Here is a 21,857-nt window from a genome sequence, read left to right on the forward strand (position 1 = left end):
AAGCGCTCTACAAATGTGAGCTGTACTCCCTAAGCACTATTATCCACCCCCGCCCGTCCCCCCACGAGAATGTAAGCCCCAGGAGAGCAGAGACCCTGTTGGTCCTGTTCATTCCTGTATCCTGAGCGCCTGGACTGTTGTTTGCACACCCTGACTTGAATAAATAAGTAGTCTAAGTGTCCTCCCCCTGCAAGGCTTCCTGGGCAGTTTCCTCAAGGGCAGAATGAAGAGTCACTAAGATCCCTTCCAGCTGTACAACCATGAGACCGCTTTTGTATCCCACCCGCTTCTGGAGTCTGAAAACCTTGGTTGAGGTCTCAACCCCAGAATAATCCAAAGCTATTTTGGAACGCGAGCCTAGCGCCTGGGTCCACCTTCGTTGCCATGGCAGCGGTTCCGCCCCCGAGCTCTGCAGATCCCCCACCCTGATTGGCTGAACAGCTGCCTCCCTCTCCGGATGGGGCCGCCGCCGCCATTGTGCGGCGCTGGTCCCCTAAGAGGGTTCCCTCTGCGGCGAGTGTCTTGGGCTTTCGCCCTCGCTTCTCGCTTTTATCCGGGAGCCCGGCGGGTCCGGGACTCCCGTCCGTGCCGGTGCGGGCGCCGGCATGTGGCTGTGGGAGGAACAGGGGGGCCTCCTGGGCCCCTTCTCCTTCCTGCTACTGCTGCTCCTGCTGGTAACGCGTAGTCCCTTCAATGCCTGCCTCTTCACCGGCAGCCTCTACCTCTTGCTGCGCCTGTTCAGCTTTGAGCCTGTGCCCTCCCGCAGAGCCCTGCAGGTGCTCAAGCCGCGGGACCGCGTTTCCGCCATCGCTCACCGCGGCGGCAGCCACGACGCGCCCGAGAACACGCTGGCGGCCATTCGGCTGGTGAGTCCCCCACGCTTCGCGCCCCCCACCCCCGTCCCTCCTGGGAGGTTGTACTTCTGCTTGACCTTCCGAAGGTTCTCCAGTATTCTCATGATACCTTTCGTGCACAGGGAATATATCCCAGTGGCCGTCTATCCCTCTGAAGTCAGAACTCCCAACTTATTTATATCACACAGCAAATACCTACATATTTGCTATATGCCAGGCACTGAGGACACACTCCTAAACAAGACAGAAAGGGCCTCGGCTTTCACAGAGCTTGCGCTGGGATGGGGAAAATCCGCCTTAAACAACACACAAGTGAGATACTTTAAGAGAGTGAAAAGTGTAATGAAGAAAGAGGGTAACGGGATAAGGAATGACTAGGAAGAGGACTTGGGCTATTTTGGATAGAGTAATCAGAAAAATCCTCTCAGAAGACCTGTCTTGAGCTGCAGCTGGGATTGTGAGAAGGAGCCAGCCTTAGATCTAGGAGAAATGTGTTCCAGGAAAGGAGAACATTGAGTGCAAAAGCCGGGAGGTGGGGACGATGTTGGAACGTTCAGGTAAGAGACTATACACTATGTGATCTGACTTCAAGGAACAAGAACAAAGACTGGCAAATGAAGCAGGACATGTGGCCAGATTAAGTACAGTCTCTGGCAGTAGTTGAGTTTATTCTAAATGGATCATATTCACAGGAGCTGTGTTTGCTTGTCCTCCAAATTATCTCTCTCCTTATCACCTTTTTCTCCAAACACACAGTTTATGCCAGACAGCCCCGGCAGCTGGACTCCTGATCCAATTTCTGCCTCTTGTTCACAAGCTCTCCTGAGACTCTTGCTCCCTCCAAGCTCCTGGCAGTCTCCCTCCTGACTTCATAATGATAGTTTGCATAGTAAGAGAGATTTACACTTATACAGGCGCTTTTGCATCTGTGGAAGTACATCTCTTCCTCACATTTCTTTGAGAGATTATTTTAACACTGAATGGGTAGGAAAACTGACTCAAACACATGCAGCTCCTTCTAGAATTCAGCCTTCTGGTTCCAAGACCCAGTGCTTTTCTTTGTCAGAGATTAGACCGTGTTCCGGGATGTAAAAACTTAGACTCGCTATCTAGCTAGGGACAGACAGTATTACATAACGAGCAAGTTACTTAAGCTTTTGTGTCCCAATCGGAGTCCCCAGTAGGGTGTGGAAACAAGACACGATCAGGGCACCTTTCTTCACTCTACCCTCCCCGCCTGACTTCAGTTTCCCTATCTGTAAAATGGGAGTGATATTGGTATCCACCTAATAGGCTATATAATTCAGTGAGGTAGTCCACAGAAAGTGCTTGGCCCATGATAACCTCCACAAATGTAAGCTCTTTCGGCCAATAGTCTAAAGATGGCCTTCATTTTCAAAATCAGCTCAGTGGGGCGCCTGGGTGGCTCAGTCGGTTAAATGTCCGACTTCGGCTCAGGTCATGATCTCGCAGTCCTTTGAGTTCAAGCCCCGCTTCAGGCTCTGTGCTGACAGCTCAGAGCCTGGAGCCTGCTTCAGATTCTGTGTCTCCCTCTCTCTCTGACCCTCCCCCATTCATGCTCTGTCTCTCTCTGTCTCAAAAATAAATAAATATTAAGAAAAAAATTTAAAAAAATCAGCTCAGTGTAAATGTAAAAAATTTTAAGTTTGAAGAAGGAAGGGGGTCAGGAAGGCAGCTTTTAATTTAGTGGAGGACACCTGACTCTGTATTAGTAAACCAAGTTAGACTTCTCTTATGCTTCTTTCCCCTTGGTTCTTTGTGGGGCTTTTGTTTGTTTTTGTTTTTTTTGGTAATCTCTACACCCAACGTGGGGCTCAAGCTCACAACCCCGAGATCAAGTAGCATGCTCTACCGACAGAGTCATTCAGGTGATTTAATATCTTTCTATTTATTTTTAAATAGAAACCTAGAAAAGGTGCTCTGTCTCCCTTCCATCACAAAGAACCAAGGGAAGGGGCGCTTGACTGGCTCATTTGGAAGCATGCGACTCTTGATCTCAAGGTTGTGAGTTCCAGCCCCATGCTGGATGTAGAGATTACTTAAAAATAAAATTGGGATGCCTGGGTGGCTCAGTTAGTTAAGCATCCGACTTTGGCTCAGGTCATGATCTCACAGTTGGTGAGTTTGAGCCCCGCATCGGGCTCTGTGCTGACACCTCAGAGTCTAGAGCCTGGAGCCTACTTCAAATTCTGTGTCTCCCTCTCACTTTGCCCCCTCCCCTTCTCATGCTCTTTCTCTCTCCCTCAAAAATAAATAAACATTAAAATAAATAAATAAATAAAATCCTTAAAAATAAATAAAAATAAATAAATATAAAGATATTGAAGAATGTATTTTACATTCTGTCTTACACTCAAATAGGTCAGGTGAAGTAACATAGTTATACAGGAGAATTGTCATGAAAAGAAAGATAATTATAAGGAAAAAAGTACATAATTGCCATTGGCTTCCATTTCAACTAACCTTTATGTAAGTTGCCTTAAAGTATAACTCAGTGTTAATTGAACATAGAAGGCATTCCTAAGTATTTATCAATGATGTAGTGGTTTGGCCAGGAACACATTTGACTGAATATTAATCATATTAAACGAGGAAGTATGTATGTGAAATACACATACACATATAGTGTTTCATATCCTGTTGTGTTCTAAGGGAATTATAGTAATTTCCATTCATGTTTGGGTTGTGCATATCTTTAATATGTGTAATAAACATTGTGCCAAGTTGATTCCTGGTCTTAAGAGGAAATGAATTGTGTTAGTTCAACTTGTTTGAATATCGATGAACTTTTTATCTATAACAAAATTTAGCTGCTGAATACAGACTGCAGAAGATAAAGTCGAATCCTCTCTTAGCTTCGAAAGGAACATGTAGTTTATTTCCATCAAAGTTTGTTTTTTGTCCTGTTCTTCCTCCCTTTGTATGTTTGCAGCTCATAATTTATATTCTCAAGCATCTTACTATGTAAAAAATCAGGAAAGACATTCTGAGAATGGTAGAATTTCTGGTAGATTACAAAATTGATATAGAAGGAAAAACTCGAGAGAAGTTAAATAAGTGTATTCCAAAAACAGATACATGATTATAAACAGTGACTGAGGAATTTAATTATACCCACAGTCCATTCTCTGCACAAGAGCCAGAGTGCAGCTTTAAAAGTATAAATCAGATTATGTCCAGCTCTTATTTACAATCCTCCAGTGGTCCTCTACTGGAATTAAATAAAATTTGAACACCTTCTATCTTATATCTTTTTCAAAGCCCCTGTTCTCTGTTCCAGCCACCCTGGGTGCTTATTAGGATGCTTTTGGCTTCATGTAATAGAGACTCTAACTTCAAACATCTCATACAATAAGAGGACTTAGTATCTCACATAACAAGAATATGTGGGAGAGGTGACTTCTAGGATGGTTTGTTCAGCTGTTCAATTTATGTTTTTTGAAAAAAACTTTTTAATGTTTATTTATTTTGAGAGAGACAGAGTGAGAGTGGTGGAGGGGCAGAAAGAGGAGACACAGAATCTGAAGCAGCTGTCGGCACAGCAGCGGGGCTCAAACTCACAAACTGCTAGATCATGACCTGAACCGAAGTCAGACACTCAACCAACTGAGCCACCCAGATGCCCCTCAGCTGTTCAATTTGTAATCATGGGACTCAGGTTGTGTTGATCTGTCTGCTCTGCCATCTGCAGCATATTTACTAGTCTTCCTCATTGCAGTCCCATTCTTACACATTACACCATCCACTCTCAATCCCTCTTTCCCAGAAGCCTCCATTCTACACACACACACACACACACACACACACACACACACACACACACAGGGTTTGGAATTAGTTCACTTACTCCACAAACACAAGAGAAAGCTGAAAAATGGGGCAAGAATAGGTCTCTACGAGCAGGGAAGAAGGGGAATAGATTTGGGTACACAGTCAACACTTTGTGACTCCATCCTACATTGTGGTCTTACTATTATATTTGCTATTTCTTTTACTTGGAAACTCTTTGTATGGTTTTTCTCCCTTTGATCATTAAGGCCTCAGCTCAGATGTTATATTCTTTTTTTTTTTAATGTTTATTTTTGACAGAGAGACAGCACGAGTAGGGGAGGGGCCGAAAGAGAGGGAGACACAGAATCCGAAGCAGGCTCCAGGCTCTGAGCTGTCAGCACAGAGCCCGACGCGGGGCTTGAACTCACAGACCGTGAGATCATGACCCTAAGCCAAAGTCAGACGCTCAACCGACTGAGCCACCCAGGCGCCCCTCAGATGTCATATTCTTAGGCCTTCCTTGGCGGCCTTGTCTAGTGACCCTCACCTGCCTTAACCTTCACATTACTCTCTGTTTTCTTTTTCAAAACATTTGTCACCATCATTATTTACATGTAACATGTTTGTAATCTGTTTCTCCCTACTGAAATATAAGATCCATAATCCTTTTCTTTTGTTCACCACTGTCTCCTCACTTCTTAAAACAGTACCTCCTATCTCATAGCACTCAGTAAGTATTTGTTGGTAGGATTGTGATGTATTAATACCCAATAAATCCATAAGAATAGATACTCAACATTATCAGCCATCAGGAAAATAGAAATCAAAGCCACAATGAAATACCTATTAGGGTGGCTATAACAGACAGACAATAACAAGTTTCAACAATGTTGTGGAGAAATTGGAACCTTCATACACTGCCAGTGGGGCAAACAGTCTGGCAGTTCCTTAAAAGGTTAAACATAGAGTTATCATCTTAAAACATACATCATGCAAAAACTTGTTCGTAGATTATTCAAACAACAGAAATATCCATCAGCTGGTGAATGGATAAATAAAATGTGATATGTCCATACAATGGAATAGTATTTGGCAAGAAAAAAGAATGATGTCCTGATACATATTACAACATGAATGAACCTTAGAAACATACTAAGTGAGGGGTGCTTGGGTGGCTCAGTCAGTTAAGCATCTGACTTCGTCCGACTTCGGCTCAGGTCATGATCTCCCGATTTGTCAGTTCAAGCCCCACATCCAGCCCTGTGCTGACAGCTCGGAGCCTGGAACCTGCTTTAGGTTCTGTCTCCCTCTCTCTCTCTCTTCCCTTCCCCTGCTGGTGGTGCTCTCTCTCTCTCTCAAAAATAAACATTAAAAAGAAAAGAAACATGCTAAGTGAAAAAAGCCAGTCACAGAAGACTGCATATTATATAATTCTATTAAATAAAATGTTTAGGGGTACCTGGGTGGCTCATCCTGTTTAGCATTTGACCCTTGATTTGGGCCCATGGTTTGTGAGATCGAGTCCTGCATCAGGCTTTGTGCTGACAGAACATGGAACCTGCTTGGGATTCTCTCTCCCTCTTTCTCTACCCCTCCCCTGCTCATGTGCTCACTGTCTCTCTCTCTCTCTCACCCTCTGTCTCTCTTTCTATCCCAAAATAAATAAGTAAACCTTTAAAAAATAATAAAAATAAATAAATAAAGTGTCTAGAATGGGCAAATCCATAGAGATAGAGGGACTTAGAGGGGTCGGGAATGTGGATTGCTAATGGACACACGGTTTCTTTTTGAGGTAATGAAAATGTTCTAAAATTGTGGTGATGGTTGCACAGCTCTGTGAATATAATAAAAACCACTGAATTGTACATGGATGAATTATACACCAAAAAACACTCTGCCGTTCCGTGTTTTAGTAGTGGAATCTGTGGTTTTCATTATGAGTCAACACAAATGAAGTTCTTTAAGTGAAGTTACAGTATAGTGATGGATATTTAAAACGTACTTTTCAATGAAACAGTTAAAAAGTCATGTAAGTATAATGAATTTGTTAAAGCAAATAGTTTTAAATCCAACTTTATCAAAGTATAATTTACATTAATAAAAGAGACATTTTCATTGTACAGTTTGATTAGTTTTGATAAATACATACACCTGGGTAACCACTATCTTAATCTATATCCATCACCCCTCTGCCCCAAGGCAACTATTGATCTGATTGCTATTACTATACTACACTGTGCTATTCTATTACTTAAACTATTAGTATAATTTTAAAATAAATTATTTCTTTTTTTTTTTTTAAGATTTTTTTTTTTTAATGTCTATTCATTTTTGAGAGAGAGACAGGGCGAGAGAGAGCATGAGCAGGGGAGGGCAGAGAGAGAGGGGGACACAGAATCCAAAGCGGACTCAGGCTCTGAGCTGTCAGCACAGAGCCCGACGCGGGGCTCAAATTCATGGACCCTGAGATCATGATCTGAGCCGAAGTCGGACGCTCAACCGACTGAGCCACCCAGGCGCCCCTAAATTATGTCATTTTAGATAAAATAAATTTTATTTTTAATTTTTTAAAATAAATACATTTAACATAAAATAAAGTTTTAATAAAATTGCAATGTTTTTATAAACTTGTTTATGTGAAATTTAATGTCTTTGTGTGAAATTTTATGTGAATGTTTTATGTGAAATTTTGTATGTATAGAAGAAAAGATGCTATTATAAAGAATTGTTATAAATGAAAAGATGAGTACGAATTATATACTGATACATGAATTAGAATCAGGAGCTTACCTTTTTGCCTCTGTATCTGGAATAACATAAAAGTCCTGGTAAAGAAAGTTGAATGCAGCCATTAGAAGATCTGGTCTGAGAAACTCTAATATGGTGATTCTTTTATAAAGCTTTTGTTTGGGCCTTCATAAACTATTTAGAAAAGACAAATAAATGAACTCATTAGTTCTAGTAATCTTGCTAAGATACAATGTCTCCCCATTGTTATTTCTTGTATTGCAACTAAATAAAGATGGCCCTAATGAATACAGATATAATTGAACCTAATTATAGTGCCCGCCTCAAGGACTAAGGAGAACATTTGTGTCACAGTGAGACAGTTGCACTGTGAATACTGAAAATGTCATCTTGTTTTATGTCATAAATGATATAATCCATATTGATTTCCCAATGTACTATTGTCTTTAATTTAGAAAAGATATCTTTTAATCTTATAAAACGATAAACTTTTTAACCAGTATAAGATGTAATCATTATTGTAATGGCTTTTTCTCTGAGATGTGTTTTCTGAATCAAAACTTATGTTGAGAGCCAACCTCGAGCCAGGCACCAAGCTTGGTAATTTACATGCATTCTTTCTAAATCTTCACAACTCTTAGGATCATTAGAAAAGTATCATCTTAAAAAGGATGAAACTGGGGCGCCTGGGTGGCGCAGTCGGTTAAGCGTCCGACTTCAGCCAGGTCACGATCTCACGGTCCGTGAGTTCGAGCCCCGCGTCAGGCTCTGGGCTGATGGCTCGGAGCCTGGAGCCTGTTTCCGAGTCTGTGTCTCCCTCTCTCTCTGCCCCTCCCCCGTTCATGCTCTGTCTCTCTCTGTCCCAAAAATAAATAAAAACGTTGAAAAAAAAAAATTAAAAAAAAAAAAAAAAAAAAGGATGAAACTGAGCTTAGAGTATGATAAGTAACTAGATGACACAGCCAGTGAGTGATAGAATTGGGATTTTTAGATGGGGAAAATCTTGGTCATAATGTGGACGTCAAACTTGAAGCTTAGAAGAAAATATAGTTGTGTTATATCTTTATAAATGTAGGAAAGGATTTAAATAAGGTAGAATAATCTATGCCCATAAAGGACATGACTGATAAATTCAACCATGTTACAATTAAAAATGTGTTAAAAAGAACACAATAAATAGCAACGGCTAACATTTATTAAATGTCTACTGTGCACTGGTACAGAGTTGTACACCATTTCCAGGTACTTAATTGTAATTATGTATGTAGCAAATACATAAAGACCTATAAGGGAATGGCACAGGAATGATGCACATCAACTTGAAGATGGAGAAGAAGGGGGAGAAATTTCACTCTATCTGTAGGGTCAGTAGTAAACATCTAGTGGTTAAGAGTACAGCCTCTACTGTGTCCTAGTTTGTACAACCCAGAGCAAGTTTCTTAATCTCTGTTTCCTCATCTGAAAATGAGAATATCAGTAGTACCTACCCAAATATGGCAAGAATCAAATGAGTTAATACATTTAAAGCACTTAGAATAGTGCCTGACTATATAGAAAAGGCTTATTAAATAGTAACTATTACTGTGTTTTAGGGCAGCAAGAGTTAGAAGGAAATACAGCAAAATACTAACATCTGTGAAGTCTTTTTTGCTGTATACTGCTCTGGGTGTTTGTATAATTAATTTTTTTTTTTAATTTAAAATCTTGATCGTGGTGAGCATTTCATGTCTTCATTGTGACAAGCCAAGGAAGCAAATGTGGGCTAGCGTGTCTCAGAGGAGCGTGCTCAGGTTCTCTTTTTATATATTCTAATGTTCACGTTCTCTTTGTAGATAAATTCTAGTGTACCTTATCGTGCTTACCAGCTTGTTGGCCAACAGCCAGCTGCTCACATAAACAAATGTAATGTCCCCTAGAAGCAGGCCTGGTGTTTCTGATACAGAAGGTAGAGTTAAACCAACAAAACCCTGGTTCATCCTGTTTATGCCGAAGTAGTGCAATATACAGCTAATCAACAAACACAGGGTAATCAGAGATGCTGTACCAAACAGAGTGTAGGTAAACATGGAATTTGTCTAAATATTTGTAATTGTGAGCCATTAATGGCCCAAAGAGTTAAAGCAACCAAAGAAAACTTAGTTCCAGAAACCTCTCCATCTACTACCATGGGTGGGGAATTTGAAGCGTTTGAGGAATCCCTAAGTGTGCAGGTTGAAGGAAGGTTATATCATCTGGAAAAGTAGAAACTGGGACTGGATGGGTTGCTATTTGTTACAGGAAGGGGAAGGAATCGGTAAGAGAAGCTGTCTCCTTAGCTAGCCCTGTTGGTTGTCTGGAGCATTTAGATTGTAAAGTGACCTTGGCCACTTGCCATTAATATTGTTGATGTTTTTGTTAAGGCAGCTAAGAATGGAGCAACAGGTGTGGAGTTGGACATTGAGTTTACTTCCGACGGGATTCCTGTCTTAATGCATGATAACACAGTTGATAGGACGACCGATGGTACTGGTCGATTGTGTGACTTGACGTTTGAACAAATTAGGAAGCTTAATCCTGCAGCAAATCACAGGTTAAGGTAAGTGGTTCATTGTCACTTAAATGTACCTTTCAGCTTTGTTGGAGATCACAGAAAGACACTGGCACCTTCTAATCACATCTTCTCCAGGAAAATTGTTTTGTTGTGTTTTTTTTTGAACTGTATACAGGTTTCCCAAGTAATGAGCATGGTGCCAGAAACAACAGAAATAAGGCATGGATGTTTTTCATCTTTTCCCACTGAGGCCAAATTTGGCTTTGGAATTATTCTCAAGACAATATCTAGTCACTAACATTACTAACATTAGACAATTACTCTGTACTGTCATATGAATTTTATATATATAAAATATACATATATATACAAAAAATTATAAATATATATACTTATATATATATATGTGTGTGTATATATCAGAACTAGTCCTGTAAGATATTCCACAAGAAAAAAGTTCTGTGATTAACTCAGATCAAGCACTATACTCTAGATGTTCCCCTTGGGGACAAACAGTCCACATCAACAATTCTTACCTTCACTTTAATGTTTCCCAAAAGTGAACGATCACAGAACCCACACCATTCCCACCATTAACAGCTATAAACACATTGGAATTAGTATACTGGGTAATAAACTTTGGAATGTGGTTATTTAAATCCCTCCCAAAATGTGTGCTCATTGTTACTCATCTTGTATCAGTTCTCTGGACAATGATCAATACTCCTTGAGTATTCAACCCAGTGATTATGTTATAGTCCTCTATAAAAGATTTAGACTTTATTTTCCTAGGATCTGAAAGAAATTACAAATAGGGGCACCAGAGTGGCTCAGTCGGTTGAGCATCCAACTTCGGCTCAGGTTATGATCTCACAGTTTGTGAGTTCGAACCTCACATCAGGCTCTGTGCTAACAGCTAGGAGCCTGAAACCTGTTTCTGATTCTGTGTCTCCCTCTCTTTCTGCCCCTCCCCTGTCTGCACTCTGTCTCTCTGTCTCTCTGTCTCTCTCTCTCTCTCTCTCTCTCTCTCTCTCTCTCAAAAATAAATAAACATTAAAAAAAAAAAAAAAAAGAAAAGTCAAACAAAGGAAATTATACCTTAATCAAGAAAGAATAATTGTTAATGGTTGAAAGTTCTAAGTGCAAGCTCTGGAATTGCTCTTTATTTCATCGTTCTGCTATATGCAAGAGAAAGGCAGGTTTTAATACTGCAGTGACATTGCAGCTAATAAGATGTTGGCTTCAAAGTCAACAATTAAAGGAAAAAATGCTTAGGGTCATCATCACCTTTAAAATCCTTTAAGGAGGTATGATATTGTGGATAGATCATCCAGGCAGAAAATCAACAAGGAAACAGTCTTTGAACAACACGTTAGGTCAGATGGATATAACAGATACATGCAGAACATAACATCCAAAACAACAGAATATACATTCTTTCAAGTGCCCAGAGCCTTCTCTAGGATAGATCACGCGTTAGACCACAAAACAAGCCTCGGTAAATTTAAGAAGATCATATCATGCATTTAAGAATTCATATCATGCATCTTTTCTGACCATAATGGTATAAAACTAGAAATCAGTCACAAGAAAAAATTAGGAAGTACACAGACATGTAGAGGCTAAATGACATGCTACTGAACAACTCATGAGTCAACAAAGAAATCAAGGAAGAAATTTAAAAATATATGGAGACAGATGAAAACACAACAGTCCAAAATCTTTGGGACACAACAAAAGCAGTTCTAAGAGGGAAATTTATAGCGATACAGGTCTATCTCAAGAAAAAGAAAAATATCAAACAATCAAGCCTTACACTTAAAGGAACTAGCAGAGAAGAACAAACAAAGCTCAAGGTGAGTAGAAGGAAGGAAATAATAAACATCAGAGCAGAAACAAATGAACTAGAGACCAAAAAAACAAATAGAAAAGATCAATGAAACCAAAAGAGGATTCTTTGAAAAGATAAACAAAATTGATAAACTTTCAGCCAGAGTCATCAAAAATTACCTGTAATGATTCTGGAAATCCATAGAGGAGAGAAACCACTGTTTGAAAATGTTGGAGTCTATCATGTAAGCTGCTACCCTTAAATAAAATCCAAATTCTGGATTCTAGAGAATGTCTATAATTACAAGGGGCTAAATGTAGGGCGACAAGTTTAGTAAAAAAAAAAAAAAAAAAAAGACCAATGGCTAAATTCTTCATGATCATATTCCATAATTCTGTAAACTTTCCAAGTTAGAGAAGTTGAATGATTTGGCAGAGGGGGAGGGGAAGGCAGGGAGGAACCTTAGAAAAGTTTTACAATCCCCTTTAAGGCATTGCTCTAAGTCTTGATTTGCTAATTGACTTTATGTTAATAGGCTTGACTGTATTAATATACACATTAAATAATATATTAATTTGTTTTAGTGCTTTCATTTAATGGAACTACAACAGAACATGTGTAGAAAACTATTCATTCGTTAACATGCCTAAAAAACGTTCACTTTTCCTTATACTCCAGTGCGTTCTAAAGAAAGGAATATGTGAAAAAAAATTTTTTTTTTAATTTTTTTTTTTTTCAACGTTTATTTATTTTTGGGACAGAGAGAGACAGAGCATGAACGGGGGAGGGGCAGAGAGAGAGGGAGACACAGAACCGGAAACAGGCTCCAGGCTCTGAGCCATCAGCCCAGAGCCCGACGCGGGGCTCGAACTCCCGGACCGCGAGATCGTGCCCTGGCTGAAGTCGGACGCTTAACCGACTGCGCCACCCAGGCGCCCCGAAAAATTTTTAACTCACAAAAAACCTCTAGACAGAGAAGGAAAATCAAATGAGAAATATCCTCTGGGTAACCATCCCCCATTACTGTATTACACTACATCACTGTACATAGTTGTTTTTTGTTTGTTTTTTGGGGTGTTTTTTTTTAATCTGTGATGAAAAACAGACACTAAGAACTAATGAAACACCTTTCTAACTTCAGGGGGAAAAAGGTACGCGCTTGGAGTCAGTATACCATCTCAATGTCTTTAACTCAGCCAGTCTATCCTACAGTTGGAACTTGTTGCATTTTCTTTGTTTGAACACCAAATGAAGTAATAGGCTTGTGTTTAGGGACCATGTTGTAGGAAAAATAGGTATTTTCTCTAGAACTATCCTCAATGCTGTGAGAGGCTCATCGTGAGAAGGGGCGTGGAAACTAAGACTGGCCAAAGGAATAGCAAATTCATGTCTCTTCTCTCACTCCCATGGAATAGGCATTGAGTAGAATGGCTGGCAGAATGGCCTATACTCTTTAAATTATCTTTTTTTTTTTTTTAGCCAAGATACTACAGTTGAAATGATACGGTCAAATAAACATAAGTTAAATCGTGCAGAATGAAATTTCATTATCTGAGAAAAGCAGATTTCTTACATATCAGGCACTTTCTTTTATCAGAAAATTATGTATAGAAGATTATTTTAAACAGTTGCTCATAAGTGTACAATACAGTGAACAGATTTATATATTTGTGGGAATTTCTCCTGCATAAGGTTCTTTTAGGGCAATTACAGTCTTTAAGTTTCAAGTTCTCCAGAGGTGGCATTATATTCTGCCCTTCGGTGAGTAGAGTTACTAATTCTATCATAAACTAGTAATTTCATAAAAATTAAATGATTTTTGTTCTTGTTGCTGTTCTTTGGTCAAGAATATCTAATCTGGTTTAAGGACTTAAAGCCAAGTATCCTTAGACTTCGGTATGGTTAAAGAAAGGAAGTCAGGGAAAACACACTGTCCTGTTGGTTGGGACACATTTGTCAAATGTCTGTTTCACTAAACTTTTATCTTTGTCTTTTTCCTGCAATACACTATTCCTTTTCCCTCTCTTATAGGAATGATTTCCCTGATGAAAAGATACCTACCCTGAGAGAAGCCGTTGCAGAGTGCCTAAACTATAACCTCACAATCTTCTTTGATGTCAAGGGCCATGCAAATATGGTACAGTTTATACCATAGACTTCACAATTTAATCGCTAGTCACTTCCAAAATTAACTATATATTTTGTTACTTATCCTTCTTACGTTATTTTTATAAATTATATTTGCTTATTGGAAGTTTGCAATGCACAGCTCCACATCTTTAGGGAAATAGTAAATTATGGAACTTTTAACCTTTGATGGAACCTTTTAACAACTCCGATATTCTACAACTAACACAAAATAGGTTTCTCTTCCTTGCATAAAGCATTTACAAAAGATAAACCATAAAGAGGCACTTCGTGAACAAACTATTCGGCTAACCTCGTAAGAAAGAATTCAGGAGTTAGACACAAGACCAGTTGCATCTGGCTGATAAGTTAATGGTTTTAGATGGATAACTATCAACTGAATTTCAAGAGAACTCCTGTACATAAAGTTTCTGATAGCTAATAGGATATTTATCTTAGAGTTATCCTTCTTGTATGATTTCTGTTCTTATGTATAGTTTTGTTATTGTATGATTTGAGTAGATGAACTTTTATGATAAAATTATTATAATTTCTTCAAATATGTATGACATTCCTAAGTAAATTTTGCTTATATTATATAACATATACTTTTATTCATAAAAATATATTATTGCAATGGAAAATCAATGGGAAAATATGATTTAGATTACATTTGTTCACTTACAACCAGCTTTTCAAATACAAATGCTTTTTTTCTGCATTTGGACAACTTACAGGTATTTTCCTCCCTTGAAAGCTATAATCAGTAATGGCCACCATTCTGATGATGTCATTTTTTTTTTTTTTTTAATTTCAGCCTATAGTTGAAACATTGAAACCAGAAATAAGAGCCCAAGTATATATCCTTACTGTAGCACAGTAGACTCTGATTTTTGAAGAAAGGAAAATGGTGCTCTGGCTCATTTATTATTATGTTACTGGTAGTTGTATGCATGTAAGTGTCCCAGTCAGCCCACATCTGAATCACCAAGAATACCTATTAAAAATACTGATTGCTGGGCCATATCACCTAGAGAAGAAATTCTGAAAATGTCTGGGGTCGTGGGTCAAGGAACATGTATTTTTAATGAGCACCTCAGGTTTTGTTGATGATATTGCCCACATTGGGATCCCTGATAGGTCCTACATTTCACCCACGGTGTACTGACCTTCATGTTTATTCTCTTAAAATAAGGGGGGGGGGAGGAGAAGAAAATATATATTTTTTAAATTCAGCTATTTGAGATTTGGTGCTCACAGGTGGTTTGGCAACAATGGATAGAACATAGTGATCTAATTCACAAAATGGGAGTGTAAAGGAACAGGTGTAGTAAATTAGAGATAGTAGAGCCCAGGAGCCAAGATTATGGGCTTTGGAGTCCAATAGACCGTGATTCAACTCTGTCACTTACTAAAATGTAACCTTAACCTTGATATGCTTCAGTTTCCTCATGGATAAAATGGGAATAATAAAAGAAACAACTACATAGGGTTGTTATGAGAATTAAATAAATGTTGGTGAAGCATCACACATAAAGCATACATTAGTTCAGACAACAAGAAAACTTTGAATAACTCACACTGTGTCACATTAGTGAAGGGGAAACATGACATGAATAGTTTCTATGTTCTTTTTTCTTTTCTGGAAAGCATTTTATTACTTATATTTAGTTATAGGTATGTGTGACTTTCCAGAACTTAGTGGTATTTCAAGAATTATGATATAGCAACATTACACTCCACCTAGTCACCTCTGTTGTTAGTTGCTATTGATGCCAGTGGCCAAATCTATTAATTCACTAGAGGTTACAAAGTATGAGTGTTTTAGCTCCATCATTTCTTCTTCATTTACTCATCTGGCAACTACAAAAAGAAACTTCTGCTCATCTTGGGAAGAATTGGAAGACTTTCAGCTCTTCCCAGTTCCTTCCTTGTCCCATTGTTTCTGCCTCCATGTTGGTGATGAATGCCATTTCCTCTCAGTCCCCTGGACTGAGCAAATGTACTCTTAGTAGTTCCCAGGCTGGTTGGCTCATGCTTAGGCTAGGAAAGGCAGAGGATGATAGAGTTACGGGTATAAAAGGACTCTTCCTAGTGCCTAAACCAGGTTATAAGGGAAAGGTTTAAAATTTTGCTTTCAGCATCCACTGCCATACCTTCCAAAAGCATGACCAAAGGGGTGAGCTTCTCAACAAATAGTAAAGCAGCAGTACCTCAGTTTCCCCTCTGTCTGCTATAGGTGTGAGTTTAAGATGTTTCCCAATGGTAATGGAATCTACCCATACTCCTTTCAACATCCCCATATATTAGTAAAGTTCTAATTTATTCAGTAGGGTTGTACTTCATAGGTAATAGTTATTAGCTGAGACTGTTGCATTTAAGTAAATTTAAAATACATGAATTTCTCTGCTTTACAGGCTACTGATGCTCTAAAGAAAATATATATGGAGTTTCCTCAACTGTACAATAATAGTATCGTCTGCTCTTTCTTGCCAGAAGTCATCTATAAGGTAAATTCAGAATTTTTATTGTACATAATACTATGTTAGTTGATGGTGATCATAGAAGTGCCCCAAGTAAGCATAAGCTAGATGCCTGTGAAATTGAACTGAATTTCAGTTAAGAAACTCCTCTTTTAACAAGAGAAATTCAGAAAGGGGAACGAACTCCTACCCTATTTTAAGACACCATGATTCCTCTTTAAGTTCCTTCTTTTATGTTGTTCATAGGCTCAATCAGATTACTTTAGTAAGCGCTCTCAGAACAAGGAGTTATGTACCTCTTCATCTCGCTAAGTAACAGCAGAATAAACTTTTAAAAAAACTCTTAATGATGGAGAATTTAAAATATCCACAAAAGTAGATGGTAGTATAACAAGTCCCCCTTTAACCTTGACCCAGCTTGTTTCATCCATACCCCCGTTTATGTACCCCAGCATTATTTCGAAGTAAATTCCACACATCATTTCACCCATAAAAATTGCATTAAATATCTTTAAAAAGTTATTCCCCTTTTTAGGGGCGCCTGGGTGGCACAGTCGGTTAAGCGTCTGACTTCAGCCAGGTCACGATCTCGCGGTCTGGGAGTTCGAGCCCCGCGTCGGGCTCTGGGCTGATGACTCAGAGCCTGGAGCCTGTTTCCGATTCTGTGTCTCCCTCTCTCTCTGCCCCTCCCCCGTTCATGCTCTGTCTCTCTCTGTCCCAAAAATAAATAAACGTTGAAAAAAAAAAAAGATAAAAAAAAAAGTTATTCCCCTTTTTAAAAAATACAGCCACAATACAACCATTATCCTATCTAAAACCATTTAGCCCTTAAGATCAGGAAATATCTAGTGAATATATCATTTTTCATTTGTCTTAAAAAATATTATAAATGGCTTTTGTTGTTTATAATTGTTAATTTGAATCAGGACCCAAATAAAGACTACATTCTGTAATATAAAATCTTAGAACCTGTAAGTTCTCCTTTTCCCTGCATGTATTTATTGAAGAATCCAGGTGGTTTTGTAGAGTTTACCCAAGTCCAGATTTTGCTCCTTACACCATGATACAGTTTAACACATTCCCCCCCTGTATATATTTCCTATAAATTGGTAGAGCAAAAGACTTGATCAGTGGAGGTTCAATTATTCTTGGCAAGATAATCTCAAAGCTGAGGGTAGTTTTTTCATCAGGAGGCACAAAATAATCTGATTGACTCTTTTGTTGTTGTTTACAGCTGCTATTGATGCCAGCAGCCAGCTCTCAATTTACTGGCAAAATCTTATTATTTTAGTCTATCACTTCTTCACATATTAGCTAGAATACTTCTATAAAAATTCTCGTCTACTATTTAGTTATGCAATTGGCAATTAAATGCTTAATCCTTAACTTCACTTACCAGTTTCCAAGATATTGAGTTGGTTCTGTAGCCTTGTTCACAGTGACCAACAGAGCATGCATTTAAAGTTTTACAGGAAGAGTGGAACCTATCCAGATACAAACTATCATTGAGATGAATAGCGTCATGGGGCTTTCAGACATTTGGGTCAGTGTTTACCAATCTTACTTGACCACAGAGGACTTCACAATGTAAGCTACATTGTCCAGAGGAGCACAGAACACAGACAGAAAGAATTACATCCGCATCTCCCCATTTCTCCTTGTCCATCCCCAACCCCCACCCCTACTTCTCTCTCTGTTCTCCCTTCTCACTTCCTTCCCACCCCACTTCCCCACCCCCACAACTCTCTCAGCCATTTTCTCTAGAAAGAATCAAAAGCTAACCAACTCATCTGGAAATGATCATGGTTCTATCCTCACTAAGTTCTAATTACTTATCTCTGGCCAGAATTTAAATTGATAACCAACGGAAAGTTAATTCTTGTGACATGAAAATTTGACCCTGAGATTGTAATTTACTCATTTTAAAGGTAGAGATTGTGAAGGAAGTGTTCTTATTTATACTGTATAGTAAATGCTTTACATCCCTTACATTATTTACTCAAAAGGTTTATATCTATTTAGTAGACATGGGGGCCGTTATGGCCACCTCATCAGAAAGAGTAGATTGGCTAAATCCAAAGAAAAATGAGAGGTATTAGATTTTAGATATGATACTTATTTTAATTTCCAAAATTCCTTTTCAGATGAGACAAACAGATCAGAATGTAGTGACAGCTTTAACTCATAGACCTTGGAGCCTTAGCCATACAGGAGATGGGAAACCACGCTATGATACTTACTGGAAACAGTCCATGTTTGTGGTAATGGACATTTTGCTCGATTGGAGCATGCATAATATCTTGTGGTACCTGTGTGGAATTTCAGCTTTCCTCATACAAAAGGATTTTGTATCCCCGTAAGTTGAAAGGTTTTTTTTTTTTTTAATCTTCTTCTGACAGATTTCCTGGAATGCTCTTCTTGGAAAGGAAGGATTAACGGTGGACAGCCTGAATTGGGTTTCACCTGCAAAGCCCGCCATGCCTTTATATTTATTTTTTTATTTTATTTTTTTAGAGAGAGGGGGTGAGCAGGGTGGAGGGGCAGAGGAAGGGAGGGAGGGAGGGAGAGAGGGGGAGAGAGAGAGAGAGAGAGAGAGAGAGAGAGAGAGAGAGAGGAGAGGAGAGGAGAGATCTTAAGCAGGTTCCACACAGTGCAGAGCCTTATTCAGGGCTCGATCCCATGACCCTGGGATCATGACCTGAGCCTAAATCAAGAGTTGGACACTTAACCCCCTGAGCCACCCAGGCTCCCGCCCACCATAGCTTTATTAAGTTGGAATGCCACTGGCTTCTTAGGTGGGAAGAGTTCAGACATACTTCACTGTTGCCAAAATAAGTTGATGAAATATTCTCAGTTTTTAGTTTTAAAGAAAAACCTAATAAAAAATAAACCTGCCAAACTATGATGAGAGATAGATTGTAAGTCCTTGTGATTGGCTCCCTTTGAAAAGCAACACAGATGCAGGGCAGAGCCCCAGTGAAGACATCCTGTGAGCACCTACCTTACCCCTCCCACTTTTCTTCCTGCTCTGTTCTACATTATAGGCTCTGCTCCATTGCTTCCCAGAAAACTTTCCATTCCTTAACCTACTAGCAGTCTCTGACCTTTATTGTGGTAATTTTATAGCTGTGTATTTCAGCTGATTAGAGTTGTTAGTTTTGGGTTATTTCAGGTATGTGTGCATTCAAGTCAGTCAATATTTGATGTAGGCCTACAGATTTGCAAGGTATTACTAAGAAGCTGAAGATGCTGTGGTAAAGAAAGCCATGGTGTGCCTTCATGGAGTTTATAGTCAAGTAAAAGAGAAGTTGCTAATCAAATCAAATACAATAAATATAAAATTACAATTAAGATAAACGCTATGTAGGAGAGAACAGTGTCCATTTACTGTGTAATCTGACCTAATCATGGGAAAACTTCCCCCAGGGAGGTGACAACTAAGCTAAGATCAGAAGGGTGAGTAGGGGGCGCCTGGGTGGCTCAGTCCATGAAGTGTCCGACCCTTGGTTTTCGCTCAGGTCACGCCCTCACAGTCTACGAAATCAAGCCCCACATCGGGCTCTGCACCGACAGCACGGAGCCTGCTTGGGATTCTCTCTCCCTCTCTCTCTGCCCCCCTCTCTCTCTTCAAATAAATAAATACACATTTTAAAAACAAAAAGGGTGAGTAGGAATGGGAGTGTGGAGATCCAAGTCACAGGGGAAAACACATGCAAAAATGTGCTACAGCAGGAAGGAGCCTAGTTCTTTCAAGGACTTGAAAGAAAATCCATATTCTGCGACACCAAAAGGAAAGGGGGAGCATGATGTAAGATGAGGCCAAGGAGATGGGTTGGGGCAAGCCAGTATGGCCTCCAGTATGACTTCTATTTTGGTGTAGGGTGTCTTTAGTAAGTCACTGAAGTGTAAGCTGGAACAACGTGGAGGAGGTTCTGGTGCTGGGTTTTGAAACACTCCCTCTGATTGCACACAGAGACCAGTTACGAGGCTCTTTTTGGGCACTGTTAGTACTCAGTGAATACCAGGAACAGTTGGTCCTTGTTCTGACAGGATTGGTTTGTCCTCTTTCTCCAGGGACTACCTGAAGAAGTGGTCAGCTAAAGGCATTCAGGTTGTTGCTTGGACTGTTAATACCTTTGATGAAAAAAGTTACTACGAATCGCATCTTGGTTCCAGTTATATCACTGACAGCATGTTGGAAGACTGTGCATCTCAGTTCTAGAATTTTCCCCCAGGGAGGAAATCCGGGTACAGAAACTGCCTGCTGGCCTGAAGCAGGGATATCAAAATACCCTTTGTGCTAGCCCAAGCCCTGGGGGATCAGGTGGCTCATACAAGCAATAGTCGGTATTTGCATTTTTACCTGAACCAAAGCAAAACCTGGTTTTGCCACCTTGTTCCATGGAATGCCTGAGTTCAACACTGTTGCTCTTGAAAATCTGGGTCTGCAAAAAAGGGACAACAGTTCCTGCCCTAGCTGATGGGTACACCGAAACCCAGTGAGGATAAGCACAGATTGAGTTGTGCAGTTTGGGGTTGCAGATGCAAATGCATGGGAAATGCATGATCACTCAAAAGTTGACATTTTAAAACTTGACACACTTATGTAATTTACTTATTTAAAATATTTGTATTCAGCTACATTATCAATGTACTATAGACAGCAAACTTGTGACCATACTAATAAAATAATTAAAAGGAGCACTAAGGGAAAACTGTGTACCAAGCATAATGTCCTAAGACATTAGGAATTCAGGGAAGCCGCTCTCTGCAATCCAGTGACCAGAGGCAACAGCCCCTGGTGAGCCTTAATTGCAAAGCAAAGAAAACCGTAGGTAAGTCTTGATACCAGTCCGAGGGATTGTTTATGGTATCTTGAAATAAGAGCTATGAGCCACTAGGGGGCTGAGTTACACTCGTTCGGGCTGTTGTACAACATGACACTAGAACTGCAAGAACCATCTAAGAACATCTAGACTTACCCTCATTTGGCAAATGAGAAAACTCAAACCTGTAGAAGGAAAAGGTCTTCCTCAGAAATGACCCAGCTGGTGACATAGCAGAGCCTGATCTCCTAAAACTAAAATTTCTTAACTATTTGCCACAAACTTTTTAATGGTTTAATATGCCTATCTCAAAACCCAGAAGAATCGTACAGGGGTATTTTCCTTTTATGGATGAGGAAACCAAGGCAATGCAAACTTAAAGTCACCTACCCAAGCTGTCCAAGTCTTCAGTGCAGTTGAGATTCAAATCCAAGTGAATCTAACTCCAGAGGCCCTGCTCTTAACCATTTGCCCTGTCTGCCTTTACAATGTAGAGCCCTTCATTCCCAGCTCTGTGCTCCTCCACGTAAGCTTCTAGTGGTCTTAACTGTGAACTTAAGTGACAGTATTTAAGACGATATGGAGTCTTTAAAAAATTGCAAAGTCATCTGTCTCCCATAGCTGCGTATTCCCACCTTCCAGCCCCATCTGCAGTCTTGACCACAG

At 39.6% G+C, this 21,857-nt stretch overlaps 1 protein-coding gene across 2 annotated transcripts; it reads left to right on the forward strand.

The window, feature by feature from the left end:
• The first annotated feature begins 456 nt into the window (after positions 1–456).
• GDE1 (glycerophosphodiester phosphodiesterase 1) lies at positions 457–21,080 on the forward strand. 2 transcript variants are annotated; one of them, XM_047838937.1, is made up of 6 exons: positions 457–866; positions 9,794–9,969; positions 13,787–13,892; positions 16,300–16,392; positions 18,510–18,721; positions 20,440–21,080. In XM_047838937.1, the coding sequence occupies exons 1-6, from the start codon at positions 606–608 to the stop codon at positions 20,585–20,587; spliced, it is 996 nt and encodes a 331-aa protein (XP_047694893.1). In that variant the 5' UTR covers positions 457–605; the 3' UTR covers positions 20,588–21,080. The 2 variants fall into 2 exon arrangements, with proteins under 2 accessions (XP_047694893.1, XP_047694894.1); XM_047838938.1 differs by having other exon boundaries at positions 727–866; positions 9,798–9,969.
• The last annotated feature ends 777 nt before the right edge of the window (positions 21,081–21,857 follow it).

Source organism: Prionailurus viverrinus, chromosome E3 (genome assembly GCF_022837055.1).
Source record: "Prionailurus viverrinus isolate Anna chromosome E3, UM_Priviv_1.0, whole genome shotgun sequence".
Classification (NCBI taxonomy): domain Eukaryota; kingdom Metazoa; phylum Chordata; class Mammalia; order Carnivora; family Felidae; genus Prionailurus; species Prionailurus viverrinus.

Coding starts and splice junctions, on each gene's coding strand:
- GDE1 (XM_047838937.1), top strand. CDS start 606: ATGTGGCTGTGGGAGGAACAGGGGGGCCTCCTGGGCCCCTTCTCCTTC. Junction 9,970..13,786: donor GCAGCAAATCACAGGTTAAG/GTAAGTGGTTCA, acceptor CCTCTCTTATAG/GAATGATTTCCCTGATGAAA. Junction 16,393..18,509: donor TGCCAGAAGTCATCTATAAG/GTAAATTCAGAA, acceptor ATTCCTTTTCAG/ATGAGACAAACAGATCAGAA.